At 31.6% G+C, this 17,234-nt stretch overlaps 1 protein-coding gene across 1 annotated transcript; it reads left to right on the top strand.

The window, feature by feature from the left end:
• Positions 1-2,276: 2,276 nt before the first annotated feature.
• On the top strand, positions 2,277-15,768 carry LOC100725896 (baculoviral IAP repeat-containing protein 2-like). The gene is given in 4 exon segments (XM_063245586.1): positions 2,277-2,371; positions 3,334-3,470; positions 14,790-15,153; positions 15,155-15,768. Coding segments are annotated over 4 exon segments (1,203 nt in total). The 3' UTR covers positions 15,762-15,768.
• The last annotated feature ends 1,466 nt before the right edge of the window (positions 15,769-17,234 follow it).

A 17,234-nucleotide genomic window follows, 5' to 3' on the forward strand; every position in this document is an offset into this window, starting at 1 on the left:
TATGCTCTGTATGGTATTATATGGTATATTTTAGAGAATGAATGATGTACTGCTGAGAAGAATGTATATTCTGATGTTGTTGGATGGAACACTCTGTATATGTCTATCAAGTCTATTTGCTCACAAATGTAATTCAGTTCTGCTATTTCTTTGCTGATTTTCTGTCTGGTTGATCTGTCCCTTGGTGTCAATGGTGTGTTAATGTCTCCTGTTAAAACTGTGATATTGCTAATTTGATTTTTCTTTTCTATTAGTACTTGCTTGGTATCACTGGGTGCTCTGGAATTTGGTGAATATATATTTAAGATTGTTATCTCTTCCTCTTGAAGTTTGCCCCTAACCAGTATGTAGTGATCTTCTTTATCTCTTAGGATCATTGTTGGTTTGAAATTCACATTGACTGCAAACAGAATAGCTATCCCCATTTTTTTTCTTTGTTTCATGTTGCATGAAGTATTGTTTTCCATCCTTTGACTTTCATTCTGTGAGTTTCCTTTTGGGTTAATGGGTTTCTCGCAGACAGCGTATGGTTGGATGCTATGTCTTGATCCATTCTTTCAGTCTGTTTCTGCTAATTGTTGAATTGAGACCATTTGCATTAATGGTAATAAATCATATATTAGCTTATTGTTGACATTATATGTTTCTGCTATTGCATCTTTATCTTTCCATTCTGTTTGTCTGCCTTGCTTAGTGATTTTTTTCTGTGTGTATCTAAACTGTATTTCAGTATTCTTAGCAGGTTTGGCTTTGTGATCAGGGAAATTCTTCATCTGTTCTTTGTCATGGAATTATCTTATTTTCCCATCAATTTTGAAGGCAGTATTTCAGGGTACATCAGTCTAGGTTGGAAATCATTTTCGTTTCAGATCAGATATACTTCACTCCATGCTCTTCCTGACCTCATTGTTAGTGTTGAGAAGTCTGCTATAATTCTTACAGGTTTTCCTTTATAGGTTATCTGTCTTTTCTCTCTAATAGCTTTTTATATTCTGTTCTTATGTTGGATCTCTGGGATGGTGATTATTATATATTTGGGTGTAGTTTTCTTTTTGTTATGGCTATTTGAAGTTCTATGTAGTTCACTAATCCTAATGGCAGTTTCCATTCTCATGTTTGGGAAATTTTCAGCTATTATTTGTGTAAATAGCCTCTTGATATCATTTGTGTTATCTCCTTCTTTTTCTTTTATCCCTATCAATCTTATATTGTTTTTCTTCCCATCACTTTGCAGCTGTTGCCTTGTTATTTCCTGATTCCTTGTTATTTTTAAAAGATTTTTCCTTTGCTGTTCACTAGCTGCAATCCTGTCTTCAAAGTATGAAATTCTGTCTTCACTTTCACTGACGTGTTTTTCATAATTTTCGATGGAATTCTTGGTTTCCTGTGAATCTCTTTGAATCTCCTTCATGTACTCTCTTTTTTTCTTATATTGTTCATCCATGAATTCTACCTTTTAGTTTTGTTACTGTGTTTTCTTTAGATGTGTTCAGCATCTTTTTCATTAATTTTCTCATTTCTTTTTCATTAATTTTCTCATTTCTCATTTTACCTGGGAGATTATTTTTGTTTGAATTCATTTAAAATTTCATGATGTTGTTTCTTTATTTCAGTTTCCATTATTTCAGGTATTTCAGGTGCTTGACATATATTTTCTTCCATGTATATCCTCTTTGGATGGGCTGGGGTTTGAGATTGCATTTTGGTCTTGCCTTTTGTCATTTTTCTATATTTCCATGTTTCAAGTTTTGTTCCAAGGCTTCCCCTGAGTGTGTTCAAAATCATTTCCTATGTCCTCGGCTCCCGGGACTGAATGTAGGTTTCTTAGCATTGTCCAGTGAGGCCCACAGGACCTCCCGTGTCACCTCCAGTGTTCCTTGAAGCTGGGCAGGCCCCTAAGCACTGTGGATGATCATCCAGAACTCTCCCCAGACAAGGGCAAAATTGCTGGAACTCTCCTCACATGGTCTCAACTCCCCTAACTGAAGAAGGTCACTGGGTGTAATCTAGTCAGACTGCAAAATCTTCCAAGTCTAGTCTAGTGTGGCTGGAAGCTGAGCACCTCTTTGATCACTGGGAATGATGATCTTGAACTCCCCCAGGGCTCAGGATGTTGAGCAGGAACTCACTCCCAGCAGGAGCCTCATTCCCTTCTGGAGCATCACAGTTCCCCGGATTGAAAGATGGTCACTGGGCATGGCCCAGGCAGGCCTGAAACCTGCAGAGCCCAGTCTAGTGTAGCTGGAAGCTGGGCTCATTCTTGACCACTGAGAGCAATGATCTTAAACTTTCCCATGGCTCGGGATGGTGTGAAGGAACTCACCTCCTCAGGCAGCACAGTTCCCTCCTCTGGTAGCACAGTTCCCGGATTGTAAGAAGGTCACTGGGTATGGCCCAGGCAGGCCCAAAACCTGCAGAGCACAGTCTAGTGTAGTTGGAAGCTGGGCACGTCCTTGACTGATCTTAAACTCTCCCAGGGCTTGGGATGGTAAAGAGAAACTCACTCCCACCAGGAGCCCAGCTCCCTCCTCCGGCAGCACAGTTCCCTGGATTTGAGACAATTTCTTCCTATATTGCCTAGGTGGGACTCTCAGGCTTGTAATCATTGTGCCCTAGCCACACGCATATCTGAGATTACCAATGTGCACCACTACACGCAGGTGAGGAATGTTTATTTGTTGTGTGTGCTTAAAAATATTTTCAGAATAAAAGGAAAGTTTAAGAGGCAATTTTTAGCATGGTTTTGAATATATTTGGGTTTTTTTGGAGTATCTCTGATCCTGGCTTAAAGGTGGTTCTTACATTGACTTTTCATCTTGATTTATCCTGTAGATAGTAGAATTAATGACATCTCATTTCAAAGGTTATTTAGTTCTCTCAATATTTGCTGACATTTTCATACTGCTTAAAGTGATCTTACATTCCTTTATTATAGATTAAATTATCATTCTCATTGAATTTATCTCTATATCTTCCATTGCATTACATCACTCACTCAGTTAATAAAAAACATTTATTAATTATATATTTTATAGATGGTTTTAATATAAGGGATAGTTACTCTAGTTGTTACTTTGATTCATTAGTTTTTCTTCCTAACTGGTAAGTTTGTCCCTCCAAATGAATTTTTTTGACAGATTCTTGTAGTTCTATCATAGAAACTAGAATCATAGAATAACTTTATTAGGACTCTTAAAACTTATAAATTAATCTACCTAAAGTAAATGGATATTTACTAATTTTCCTTCTTTGGTAAGATATGTATTTATTTTCCTCTTTTTCAATTTACTTGGCACTCTTTAAGGCTCTTTTATTTATTTCTCATGTGTCTAGTTTATGTTGCTATACTAAATATCAGACTCTGGGTAGTTTAAAAGTAAAAAAGTTTCATTTCACCACAGTTCTGGCACTGTCATCTGTGGACTGTAGTGAAGACCTCATGTCAGATGGCATCACAGTGGTGGGAGCTTGTGAGGCAGACATAGTAGTATAGATATGGAAGAAGTATCTGAGCGAGAGAGTACTATGTTTTAAAATAGGAACTCATCTAGTAACATGCTCTTTGCATTAAATCTCTCCTGAAGGCTTTGCTTTGTGATCTTACTGGTACAACTTATTTTTTCACCGTAAAAAAGCAACATTTTACACAAAGGAGGTAAATAACTACAGAGAAACACACTTATGTACTTGAAAGTTTTAAAATGTAGATTAAAATATTTTGAAGTATCATATACTATATAGACTCAAAAAATGAAATGTAATATATTGCTGTAGTACTATCAATTATGTCTAATTTTCTTGAAAACAAACTGTTAATATATAAAAGTATCCATTCAGTTTGATTAAATAATCCATTCAGTTTAATTAAATAATCCCATTTGTATCATGATATTCAAATCAAATTCTTTCAATAGCAATAGATAGTAGGAAACAGAGAGAAATAAATTTTAAGTAAAATGGAAGGGAACCTAAAGATGAATGGAGGCGGGATAGAGGTGAGAAGTAAAAATCATTAAGATGCGTTATGTGCGTGGGACAACATCCACAATTTTCACTGTGCTCGGCAAACATGTGTTAATAAACGTAACATATAAAAACAATAAAAAACAGGATGGTTTAAATACTAAGAAATAGCAAAAATTTCTTAGTATACTACTGAATATTTCCACAACAGATTAGTATATGAGCAATTTCAAGTACTGCACATTTGCAATGCAGAATTGTGTTTTTTGTCTAGCAGTATGTATATATTGTCCCTCTGTGATCTCCTTCCCATCTCCAAAATGTCTAAGTTTTGTTTCCTAATATTGCTATTTTATTTATGTTTAGAATTTTCATGTAAAAGGAACCTGCAATATTTCACCTCATGAGTATGATTTATTTCATTTAATATTATGTTCCTATGTGCCTTCCAATTTCCTGAAAATGACAGAATTTGATTTTTGTTTATTGAATATATATATATATATATATATATATATATATATAATCTTTATACAGGTGCTCGTTGGTGGATCCAAATTTTAAAGCTTCTACCACGATCATCACCTCAACATAGCTACACTGGTAATCAATCCTAAATTACACAAATATTTGAGGAAAAATATCCAAAACAAAGTATAGGCATAGTATAATTATTATATAGTATATGTCCATTTAAAAAAAAATTTTTGGACGACTTCCAGATATGTTGAACAAAATTTATGATACTAAAAGAGTTCTCATAAACCTCACATGCAATGTCTTTTATTATTAACATCATTCAAAAATGTTATAGAGCTATTTGCAATAATTAGTCATATCTATATTCATATATACAATTATATAAGCTCAATAGCTTCTTCAGGTGTTGTTACTTTTTCATATTTAATTTGCTGTAACAACATCTCATGAAGATGCCATTCTTCAGTTACTATGTGTCCCAGAATTTCTGATGCCTATTACAAGGGTTATTCTTTAATTTTTATGAGCTTGACCATTTTTACAACTTCTAAAACAAGATGGGGAATGTAAAACATGCCTGATTTCTTTTTCCTAATTAGACGTAGATTATGTACTTTTGAGAGGAATCTACATAATTAACATGACATTTAATAAAAATATATAGTGTACTGTCAACATGATTGGCTTATTCCTGCTGCTAAGAAGCTTGATCACCTGCTGTGATAGTACTCAACTTGTTTAGTCACTGTGAAGTTTTTTACTTTTTTTCACTATTTATTAAATAATATTTGAAAATAAATCAATGTGAAAGTCTTAAGAAGTTCAGATTTATATTTTATCCCTTTGAATGAGTTTAATATCCACACGTTATTTGGAAATAGGATAGGAGATTCAATATTTTCAACAATATTGAATTTGACTATATTAGTATTGACTCAAATATTTGTCTTAAACTTGGGATTATGATACAGAAACACTTTATTTAAGTTCTAGCATTTTGACCATAAAGAATTTGTTCAATCAGTTTTTGTTCTCTTGACATATTTATATCATTTAAAACTAGTTCTGATTATTTTGCACTGCCTTAATTTCTGGCCCTGAAAAATATTTTACTTTTGTATATTTATTGCTTCAATTTTGAAGTTAGCTATTAAAACTGTTATATTTTTAGGTTGTATCTTTATTTTTTATAATGACATTCATTTTTTTTGGCTTTTTCTTTTTTTATCGGTAGCAGGGATCAAACTCATAACCACACACTTGCAAGGCAGGCGCTTATGCCGCTGAGCTGAATCCCCAGCCCCAAATATATTTGCACTGTCTTTAAAGCACTTTTTTTTTGGTACTGGGAATTGAACTCAGTACCTTGTGCTTGCCAGGCAGGCACTTAGGCCACTGAGCTACATCCCCAGCCCTGACATTCATTTTGATAAGTGAAACATTCTCATATTGCTGAAAATTGGTTTTCATTTTTATTCACATGTCTTTTTTGGTAATTATTAAATATTCTTTTTTAACATATTATTTTGGGGAAATTACTTTATACTTTATACATGCTTAAGCCATATGACAAGGTAACATATACTAAATTTTCTTTTCCATTTGTTTGCTTTTTGCTATTTTCCCTTGTTTAATCCATTGATTAGAAACTTTGACATAATATCAAATTGTGGTATTGATAAAGAAAGTTTAATTTTTTTTTCCTGATGATAGCAAGCAAGCCTATATTCTTTGTTTTTACTATGTCAAAAATTATTTTCTCTGTCTTGGTAATTCTTCAGCAGATACATACATAAGCAATTCCATTAATTTTATTTTCAAGTCAGTGTTATTAGATCATTTTTACTGTTATAATACACCTAAGCAGGCTATATAAAATTATACTACCACCTTAAACTGGTTTCAGGCTATAAACTACAGGGGTCCATTTATTTTTTAGACTATTCTCAAGTTTCAACATACATATAGTGCATCTATTTATTAAACATGTTTCATAGTGTGTTTCTAACCTGATGAGGAAAAAAAAAAAAACTCTTTGAGGACAGATACTCAGGCTTGTCTTATTTGATGATTATGCTCATTGCCTAGAACAGGTTTGGCATGGAATAGACATTCAGGAAATAAATTTTAGTTGAATGAATGTGTGAATTCTTTTACTCAATCTTCATTGTAACTCACCTTTAACATTTATAGTGCTAGAATGTATTTTTTTGGTGTTGCATCTTTATGCCATACTGATGTATCAGCCTCAAAGGAATAGTAACTGCTGCTCTCATGTTCTTATTTATTCTTAGAGTTAGTAAAGTGTAGGAATTTAAAACGAAATAACATCACAGGTCAAAATCAAATTTTTCATTTCCACATATGTGTTTGTAGAACCAGTTCAATTGTAAGGTTTGGATCTGCTCTCCAATAGGCCTTGCTAGTAACCAAATCTCTCATTTTAACACTTGAGGAGGCTCCACATCTCCCATTTCATACTCAAGCCTTTCTTCCTATTCCTAGACATATCAAACCTATAACAATGCAGAGAATATTCTTTTTTTAACAAAATGTTTTTCATTTTTTCTGATTAGCATAGAAATTATTTGCTAATATGGATTTCAATGCAATATTTCAACACATACAGAGCAAATGAGTCAAATCCAGTGTCTGCCCCATCTTAATCTTTAGTAGTCATCAGGCTACACTTAAGTTGATGTTTGTAAAGCTTCCACTTGAGAGAGAAAATGTGGTACTTGTCTTTGTTCTTATGGTTTATTTTTTTTATTTGAAGTAATACCGTAGTTTCTCTTCATTTTGGTGGCAGAGAAAAAATTTCATTTTTCTTGATGGTTTAATAATGTTTCATGTTTTAATAGATACCATATTTTATTTATCTGTTCATCCAGTGGTGAATACATAGGCTGACTCAACATCTTACATATTGTGAGTATTTCCACCATAAACTTTGACATTCTGTTATCCCCTTAGTATACTAATTTCATTTCATGTGTTATATGGTTACCTACAAGTGTGATAGCCCAATTATATGGTAGACTTAGTTTTTGTTTTTTGAACAGTCTCTGGACTACTCTCACTAATGACTATGCTGATTTATAAAACTACCATCTGTGAGTGTGAGTTGATTTTCCTCTATATCCATGCCAGGATTTTGCTGTGTTTTCTTTTTCATAAAAAGGTATTATGAACATGGCAACATAATATTTGAATTTTCCTGAAGGTTATTGACAATTAAAGAGTTTTTATATATTTAATGGCCATCCATATTTCTTGTTTGAGATATGCCTTTTCAGATTACTTATTATTTTAATTAGATTATTTTAGGTTTTGGTTTGGTAAATATTTTGAGTTCTTGATGGACATATTTGTCAGAAAAGTATTTGGCAAATTTTTGCTATTTAGTTTCATTATTTCACTTTTAAAAATTGACTTTATTTTTGAGACATTTAAAATTTATACAATATAGAGCTGAAATTTCAGTTTCAACATACTTTTGAACCCTACCACACTCAGTTTCTACATTAACAACTTCCCACACATGAGCAAAATTTTAGTTAAAATTTATGATCTTACAATTACTAATCATCATTCATACTACATACATTTCAATAGAATTCACTCTTGGTATTATCCATTAAGTATTTTCACAGGTACCATTGTAGTATCATGAAAACAGTTTCACTGATCTAAAATTCTGTTTTCTACTTATTATGTCTATATGCAATATGAGACCATTTATTGATTCTTAGCATTATGTGTATTTGTACTTACAAACAACAGTCAGTCTATTTATACACACATATGAAGAACATTGCTGCAACTTTTACCATATTTGCACATGGTATGCAGATTATGTAATAAAAGTAAATACATAACCTTTATCTAGATTTGCTTACACAAATTTTTATTTTAAGCTGTGGAATATTATATCACTTTTGTATTTTAATTTCTATGACATTTTATTTTAGGATGTATTGGTTGTAGTTACTAATGAAGTTCAGTATGACATTCCATATCTGCATAGAGTACAGCGTTTTGAAATCCAGTCTTGTTTTGTGTAGTTCTCCCTACTATTCCCAGTTATTTTTCATATATCCCATTATGTCAAATTTAAGAAATATTAATCTTCACCACAAATAATAGTTGTGAAAAAGAGGTGAGCACTTGAATCAAATTGAATTCTTATATATATTCATGTAAAATAATTAGAAAAGCATAGATGCAATTGATATTTCTCACTTCCGAAATGGCTAGGAGTTAATTCAGCAAAATGTTTTGTTTAGAGTTTGTCATATTCAAGGGTCAGATATTTTCTCATTTTTTTCTAATAAAGTAGATGTAAATATTACTATGTTCAATTTGTTCATTCCCTCTCCTCTCTAATATCTAGCAACCACTCTTTTTGATCTATTTTACTTTTTCTATATTTAAAAATATAGTCCAGTATGTAGCCTTTCTCAGATTGCAATTCTTAATAATGTGGTTTTAAGTTTCCTACCTTATTTTTTAATTTAAAAAAATCAAAAAAGGATAGAAATTATATGCAAATTTGAACAGGAAAAAACAGGTAGGGAATTAATACTAATTAATATATTGCACATTGTTATCTCAGAATTGTTCAGGTTACAAAATCTAGAGACAAAAGTGATCAGTCAAACAATGACAGCACAAACTGTTCTTTTTGATGAATTAAGAGACATTATTAGTCTAGTTCTCTACCTAACATACATATACATGCATAAATTTATATATGTTTATAACATACATATAGGTGATTTCTTACTTTTTAATTTTTTGAAATTCTGTATTATTTCTACACTTTTTTTCCTGTTTTGTTTTTTTCTCTTTGAATAAAATAAAAAAGATACATATAATCTTTTCCTTTCCCTATACTTTTAGTTATATTTGTTGAGCACTCTCTTTCTCTTTCATTATTACAGTATCTATTGTACATTTTTGGATCTTATCCTTTTAATATCTTGACAGATAATTTCTTTTTTAACAATTTTATTTTTTTCCCTTTTTCGTTTTTATCAGTACCAGGGATCGGACTCACGACCACACACTTGCAAGGAAGGCGCTTATGCCACTGAGCTAAATCCCCAGCCCCGACAGATAATTTCTTGTTAGAGCTGAAAACATTCTATTATCTGTGTTATTACAGATTATACACATATTAAAATACATTTTCCATTTTTAATTTTTGGAAATAATAAAGTTGAAATGAATACTTGTGGGATAGTTGTTGAATGGACATAATTTTAAACTAATTTAGAAAAAAATACAAGGAGTCTGATGACAAGATTATAAGAGTGTTTTTGTATTTCTGAATAGCTCTCAAACTGTCTTCCATTGTTACTCTACATTTTTGTATTCTCCACAGCAAAGAATTTGTTTTATCATTGTTTCAAATTCTCATCAGTATTTGCTGTTGCCAGACCTAATTTATACTATTTTAATAGACTGATAGTGGTACCATACACACACACACACACACACACACACACACACACACACACACACATACACACACACACTTTATTTGAAATTATTTGCTAACACATGATTTGGAATATCTTTTCATATGCCATTTTGTTAATTCATATTTTTAATGAGTTGTCTTGTTAAAATAAATGCACAGCCAACACTGAGAGGCACTATGAGATAGATTTATTAAAATAAGTATCAAAATAGAGGTTACTGCTAGACGGAACTGTTGAGTTTCAGGTAACTATTTAGGCCTTCCACACCTTGCCGGGAATATATTCATTTCTAACTTTAGATGTCATAAATAGACATACTGATAGCACAATTGTTATTATTGGCATACTTAGCTGTCAATCTTTCATTTAATATTCTTATTGTAACATTTCCAAAGATTTATTTTTCATTATTATTTCACTTTGCATGATTTTTTTGTTTCCCATAAATTTGCTACTTTCTATTATGTTTGAGTGATTACTTGATCTTCTATTCGACTTATATTAAAGATATAAGAAAAACTGTTAAACAAAATGATTCAGAAAGAAAAAGCATAAATACTGAATAATTTCTCTTATATGAGACACCTAATGTACAAATAAAAACCAAAATAAAAAAGTAGATAATAAGAAAGAAACAGATCTCTTTCTTATTAAGATTAAGAGATGGAGGGAGGGATCAAAAAAGGTCAGGGAAAGGTTCAAAAAAAGAATTACGATGTCTAATGTACAGGTACCAAGTTACTAAGATTAATGTAAACATTATATACTGCAATCATGTACTTATTAAAATAAAAACTAAAACACTAAAAATGATAAAAATTTCACCAATTATCATAGTTTTTGCAAAATATAAAGCCTTTCTTATTTTTACAAACTATAATTATCTTTGCAAGCTGTGATTATTTAGGAGGTCAATATTGATAAATTATACATAAAATTCTAGTGGCTATCGTTAACTCTCTAAAACTGAAAGCACTAAATTGTACTTTGTAGATGAAGTTATTTTGGTCTCCAAATTCACCCAAATGTATCCAGGAATTGATGATGTTTCCCAATCTATGACTCCAATTAAAAAAAAAATTGCTACCGATTTTATTTCTTGTCATTTCTTAAATCAAATTTTGTTTAAATCATTTTGGTTGATTGAAATTAAGAGTGAAAGTGATGTGATTACTTTATATGATTATTCAATGTTTATTAATTTTCTAATAATTATGTAAATATGATCTGACAAAACTATGGAAACATTTATTATGTATTTTAGTTTATTTTAAAGATTAATAAGATAAATTGATTGTATCAAATTGTTAAACTGATTCAATTGACTTTGCAAATTCCATCCTTTGAGGCTATTTGAATTTTTGAAGGCATCATTGCACTATCAAAACCCCCTAGATGTTATGGCTTAACAGTCATACATACTCAGACAATTCATACAACAACTATTTGTATTTTTGAATTTATCTTTTATTTTGAGGTAACTTCACCACTACTGGGCTCTTTTGGGTTATGGTGTATTACATAGGACTCATTAAACTCCAGTGAGCCTTTGTATTCTGGAATCTGCTAGATTTTCCTATGCCTGTCTCCCTGTCATTATTAATTAACAAATAGACACTGACACAAATGTTTTCACTACCCAGAACCTACTATTTTAATGATGGAAGGCCTGAGCAAGAAGATCATATCCTAAAAATTTACAGTTAAAACTTTTGTTAAGTTAAAGCAAATATGTTGTCACGACCACTGTTAATAGAAAGAGAAACATAGCAAGAGGAGGGATGGGAAAACTCATAGGTATTAAGTAGTTTCAATTAAGAAATAAGAAGTATTCACCAGTTATAACTTGCTTATCACTACTTTTCATATATGAATATGAATAATAATCTTATTAAAGAGAGGGTATGAGTTTTATCATATTATCAAGAATCAAAATAAATATAATGTATTTTTCTTTGTATTATAACCATCAAAAATAATATGATATAATTGTCTAAAACATTTTTTAGTTTTTCAATTGTAATTTCTTGAATAATATGTTTTGACATTTAGATTTGCTTAAAGTTTCTTCTACTATTTTACTTAGAAAGGACAATGTTATTGTTATTGAAACAAATTTAAAAGATCCAGACAGAAAACCTTGAGAAATCAAGTGAATGTGTAATTGAATAGAAATATTAATATATCTAAGACAAAAGTTTCACTAATATATACTAACATACTTTAGCTAAATAAGCATACATTGTTTAATATTTCACTTGGTTACATGTAAACTCTGTACCCAACACTATATACTCTTCATATAAATTGGATCAATTTTGGTAGACTGTGTCATATATGATTACACAAATTGTATGTTCTTTCATTTCCTTTTAAATTTTTCTCTGAAAATTCAACAAAGTCTATATTGAGATCAGAAGAGATTAATTGAATGAAGCAATGGTATCATCATCAACTAGAATAATCAAAGTATAAGTGCTGAATGAATAGAAAGCAGAAATGCTCTAAATATCTTTTAAATGCTGAGAAATGCAAAGTGTAATATGCTAAAATTTCAATTATAGGTAATTTTTAAAATTTGTAGTGGAAAATTGTTTGTCTTGCTATGTAAGAAAGTAAAATCATAATTGCTAGAAGATGGAGAATGTTGGATTTAATGATAGAATTATAGGAACAGAAAGTTAAAGGTATGGAGAAGTTACTGAAATGCATTAGTATAAAAATTGAGGCCAGCACTGGGCAAGTGAGTGAGTGATCCAGATCCTGTCAAGGTTTAAAAACTTTAAATATGTCAGGTTTTGTAACTCCAATTTGCACCCTGAGTTAAACTCACCATACTACACACACACACACACACACACACACACACACACACACACACACACATAGTGGAGGTTTTGGTACAGATAATCTAAGTAAAGTTACTCAAGTATTAAAATATGTACATTATTCTTGTGTGGAAAGTTCATACATGTATGAGTACAACAAACTTTCCAGGAATGGCATCCTGTCAAACTACCCTAAAAAAGCTAAGATACGCAAACAATTTGAGACAACTGGCTCTAGATCCTGGCACGGCTTGTGGTGATGTCTATCCAGTCTTACACCAAAATCAGATCAATGGCTTTTAGACATAGTGAGACATGGGGAGCTCCTCTTGAGTAACATAAAATTTTTCTTTTGCAAGAAATAGTTAAAATTTTCAACAACAATCACATACTTTCCTGATGCTGTTTCATGAACTGTAGAAATAGAAGAAGAAATTGAATGCCATTAAGCAGATTTCAGGGAATTTATTCCCTGTTTAGAAGATTGAAAGCTCCCCACTAGAGGTAACTGAGGAAGTAATCTATGATTCTATGATATAGATGTATATGCTACAGAACTGAAGTTATTCTTGAGCAAAGAGAGGAAGAAGAAAAGAAAAGGAAAATAAAAGAAAAAGAGATAGATTAAATTTATTTACACTTTTATAAGTAGAAAAGCCAGCTAACAAGGAGATCTACTGGAAGAGAACTAAATCTTGTTAAATATGTTTTCACTCTTAAAAGATTAACTGGAATTTCAGGTCTGTGTATGTCACAGTCCTGTTTCAGGTGTAAAGGGCCAAGATGAAATTTGAAATTTTAGGTGTTTATGTGATATACCTTCTTCTTCATGTTAATATCATTAGTTTATAAAATATTTGATTTATCTATCAAATTATTTTAATCCAGGAGACAAAACTGCCTGTTTAAGTAAGTGAAATATTTTATTTTTATCTATGAATATGATGTTGTCCTTTTCAAAAACCTCGCCAAATTTGTCTCCAACATAATATAATGAAACTGTAGAATTCATGAATAGTCTAATTGTAGGAGAAATTTATTACATTCCCTTTTAACTTGTTTCAAAATTCACAGTAAGCCTGAGCTCTTTTAAATCATGACTGACTGTACATGCATTTCCCACTCTTAGGGACAGCTGTATTTATCTCTTCTTGCCTTGATTATAGATGTGTTTTCCAATAATGAATGCCCCAAAATTCAGAAAAAAAGAGATAAATTACATTCTTTTTAATTTTTTTGAAATTTTAAGCAGAATAAAACAAAACAAAATTTTAAGAGCACATATGTCTGTGATTAAGTACACACAGAACAAATAAAGATAATTTCAAAAATGACTAATATTAACTATGTGAACTTATTCAATTTTGTGAGCACAGGGAAAGTAATTATTTTTGTGCTTCCCTGAGAAAGCATAAGAGCCCATCTATGTATAGTGTATACATCCTGCTTCCCTTTAGATGTGTCCCAGAAATAATGTTCAATGGATTGCCCACCAGTTCCATTTACTCTGTGTGAAAAGATACTGAATGCCACCAGATGTGTCTTGAGTAACTTTTTGTACTACATTTAATCACAGCTAGAACCATTTTCACACAGCAAGAGATAAGAGTCTTTATAACTAATAAAACTATACTTTGCAAAGAAATTTTCAAGAACAATTGTAATGACAAGTGGAAATTATCCAGTAAAATAATAGTAAAACTTGAAGTGAAAGCCACAGGACTAATAATAACATTGACATTTCATTTGAGACATAAGAACAAACCTTAACACAGATGATGAAATCTGAGTTTGGAAAGTCAATAATAATATATGAATAATGTTTCAGTGAACTGAAAATTAATTATTAAACCAGGCAAATTCTTGATCTTAATCTTCTTTCTGTACCTGAGATGGATGGGATTTACTTCTTGTGCTGTATTTGGAGTCACTCTTCTGTCCGTTCTCTGCTACCCTGCCCCTGAGAAATAACTCAGCTTGCAACCGTATTTTGTTTAAGGCAGTTCTCTCTTTTGTGGCTGCTGGATTTCAGTACCAAGTTTCCAAAATGGTCGCAATGATGATGTCAAATGCTTTTGCTGTGATGGCGGCTTGAGGTATTGGGAATCTGGAGATGACCCATGGGTAGAGCATGCCAAGTGGTTTCCAAGGTGTGAGTTCTTGATACGCATGAAAGGGCAGGAATTTGTTGATGAGATTCAAGCTAGATATCCTCATCTTCTTGAACAACTATTGTCAACTTCAGACACTCCTGGAGAAGAAAATACCAATCCACCAATTGTGCATTTTGGACCTGGAGAAAGTTCTTCAGAAGATGCCGTCATGATGAACACCCCTGTGGTTAAAGCTTCTTTGGAAATGGGGTTTAGCAGAAGCCTGGTAAAGTAGACAGTTCAGTAAAATCCTAACCACTGGGGAGAATTACAAAACAGTTAATGATATTGTATCAGAACTTCTTAATGCTGAAGATGAAAGAAGAGAAGAGGAAAAGGAAAGACAAGCTGAAGAAATGGCATCAGATGACTTGTCATTAATTCGAAAGAATAGGATGGCTCTCTTTCAACGCTTGACAAGTGTCCTTCCTATCCTGGACAGTCTTTTAAAGGCCAATGTAATTAATAAACAGGAGCATGATGTTATTAAACAAAAAACACAGATACCTTTACAAGCAAGAGAACTGATTGACACCATTTTAGTTAAAGGAAATGTTGCTGCCACCATGTTCAAAAACTGCCTAAAAATTGACTCTACATTATTTGAGAACTTATTTGTGGAAAAGAATATGAAGTATATTCCAACAGATGTTTCAGGTCTGTCACTGGAAGAGCAACTGAGGAGGCTGCAGGAAGAAAGAACTTGTAAAGTCTGTATGGACAAAGAAGTTTCTATTGTGTTCATTCCTTGTGGTCATCTGGTAGTATGCCAGGAATGTGTCCCTTCTCTAAGAAAGTGCCCTATTTGCAAGGGTATAATCAAGGGTACTGTTTGTACATTTCTCTCATAAAACAAAATAGGTTATATGTGGGTCTACACAGAAACCTCTTTAAACTATTTTTGCACATTTGAAACTATGAGAAACAAAAGAGAAATTATTGGTTCTTGTTAATATTCATGTTCTATTCTGCTTGGTATTAATAACCTTATTTCAAAAAAGGTAGTATTACATATGTAGTCTTCATGTTTAGTTGCAGAAGGTTTGTGTTTATTAAGCTGAATTAGTATGTATGGGTGAACATAGGAGTGAAACATGTGCTTGTTTGAATAATTCTAAGAGTTATTGTATTTGGTATTGTTAATGACAGCTCTGGGTACTAAAAGTACAGTTTGAAAGTACAGTACTGGCAACCAGTAGCTCTGGAATTCATCAGAGTTACGGTGCCAAATTTTTTTGGTGCTTTTTACTTGTAAAAATGTACTTACGTTGTAGCCTGTCATTTTGATTTCCTCTAGTTTGTGGGAAATTTTAATAAAGTATGTTAAAAGGAAAAAAAAATTATTAAACCAAACAACTAAATTATTTCAAGGGCTGATTATTTAGGACACTATATGTGTAACATAAAATTGGTATCAGTTATGTTTGTTATTGTTTCCTCTTTGATTTTCCTGTTGCTTTACCTTTATTAAATTTAATATGAAGGGAATGAATAAATAAAAATATAATTAATTTATGATAAATATATATTTTAGTTTCACAGTAATAACATTTATAAAAACCATGAATTGTAAACATTATTTTGCTCTTCATTATGGTAAATATTAGGCAGTATATATCCAAGAGAGGATTTTATTGAATCATTCATGAAAGAGATGAAATTTAGTTTATTCAAAAAGTATCTTGCTTCATTCTCTTTAATAAGGATCAAACTCATGACCTTGCACTTGCTAGACAGGAATCTGCACCACTGAGATAAATTCTGACCCCTAGTTTGTTCTAACTGATCTCTAATTTAGAATCCATGTGAATGATCTCCAAAACCACATTTTGTTGAATTTGTATCCAGCTACACTACTGAAATTGTTATTAAATATACAAGCCTTTTGGTGCAATTTATGGGGACTTCTATGTAGTGTATCATGTCATCTGTAAAAAATAATTGCACTCCTTTCTTTCTTATCATTTTTCTTTTTATTTACTTACTGATATAATTGCTCTGGTTAATATTTCCAGAAATATATTGAATAGGAGTCATGACTCTGGAGAATCTTCTCTTGTTTCTGATTTTATGGTAAAATATTTCAGTTTTTGTCCATTTAGTATGATGTTGGCTATTGGATTGTCATACATGGCTTCTATCAGATTGAAGTGATGACCATCCAGTTTGATTTTCTGTAGGATTTTTATCATGAATGAGTGTTGGACTTTGTCAAAACATTTTTCTACATATCTTGAGATGGTCATGTGATTTTCACCTTTTACTCTGTTGATACAGCATATTACAATTTTTGATTTATGTATCTTGAACCATCAATGCATTCT

This window comes from Cavia porcellus, unplaced genomic scaffold, assembly GCF_034190915.1.
Source record: "Cavia porcellus strain 051 isolate PalLab524CR breed Dunkin Hartley unplaced genomic scaffold, mCavPor4.1 scaffold_3, whole genome shotgun sequence".
Taxonomy (NCBI): domain Eukaryota; kingdom Metazoa; phylum Chordata; class Mammalia; order Rodentia; family Caviidae; genus Cavia; species Cavia porcellus.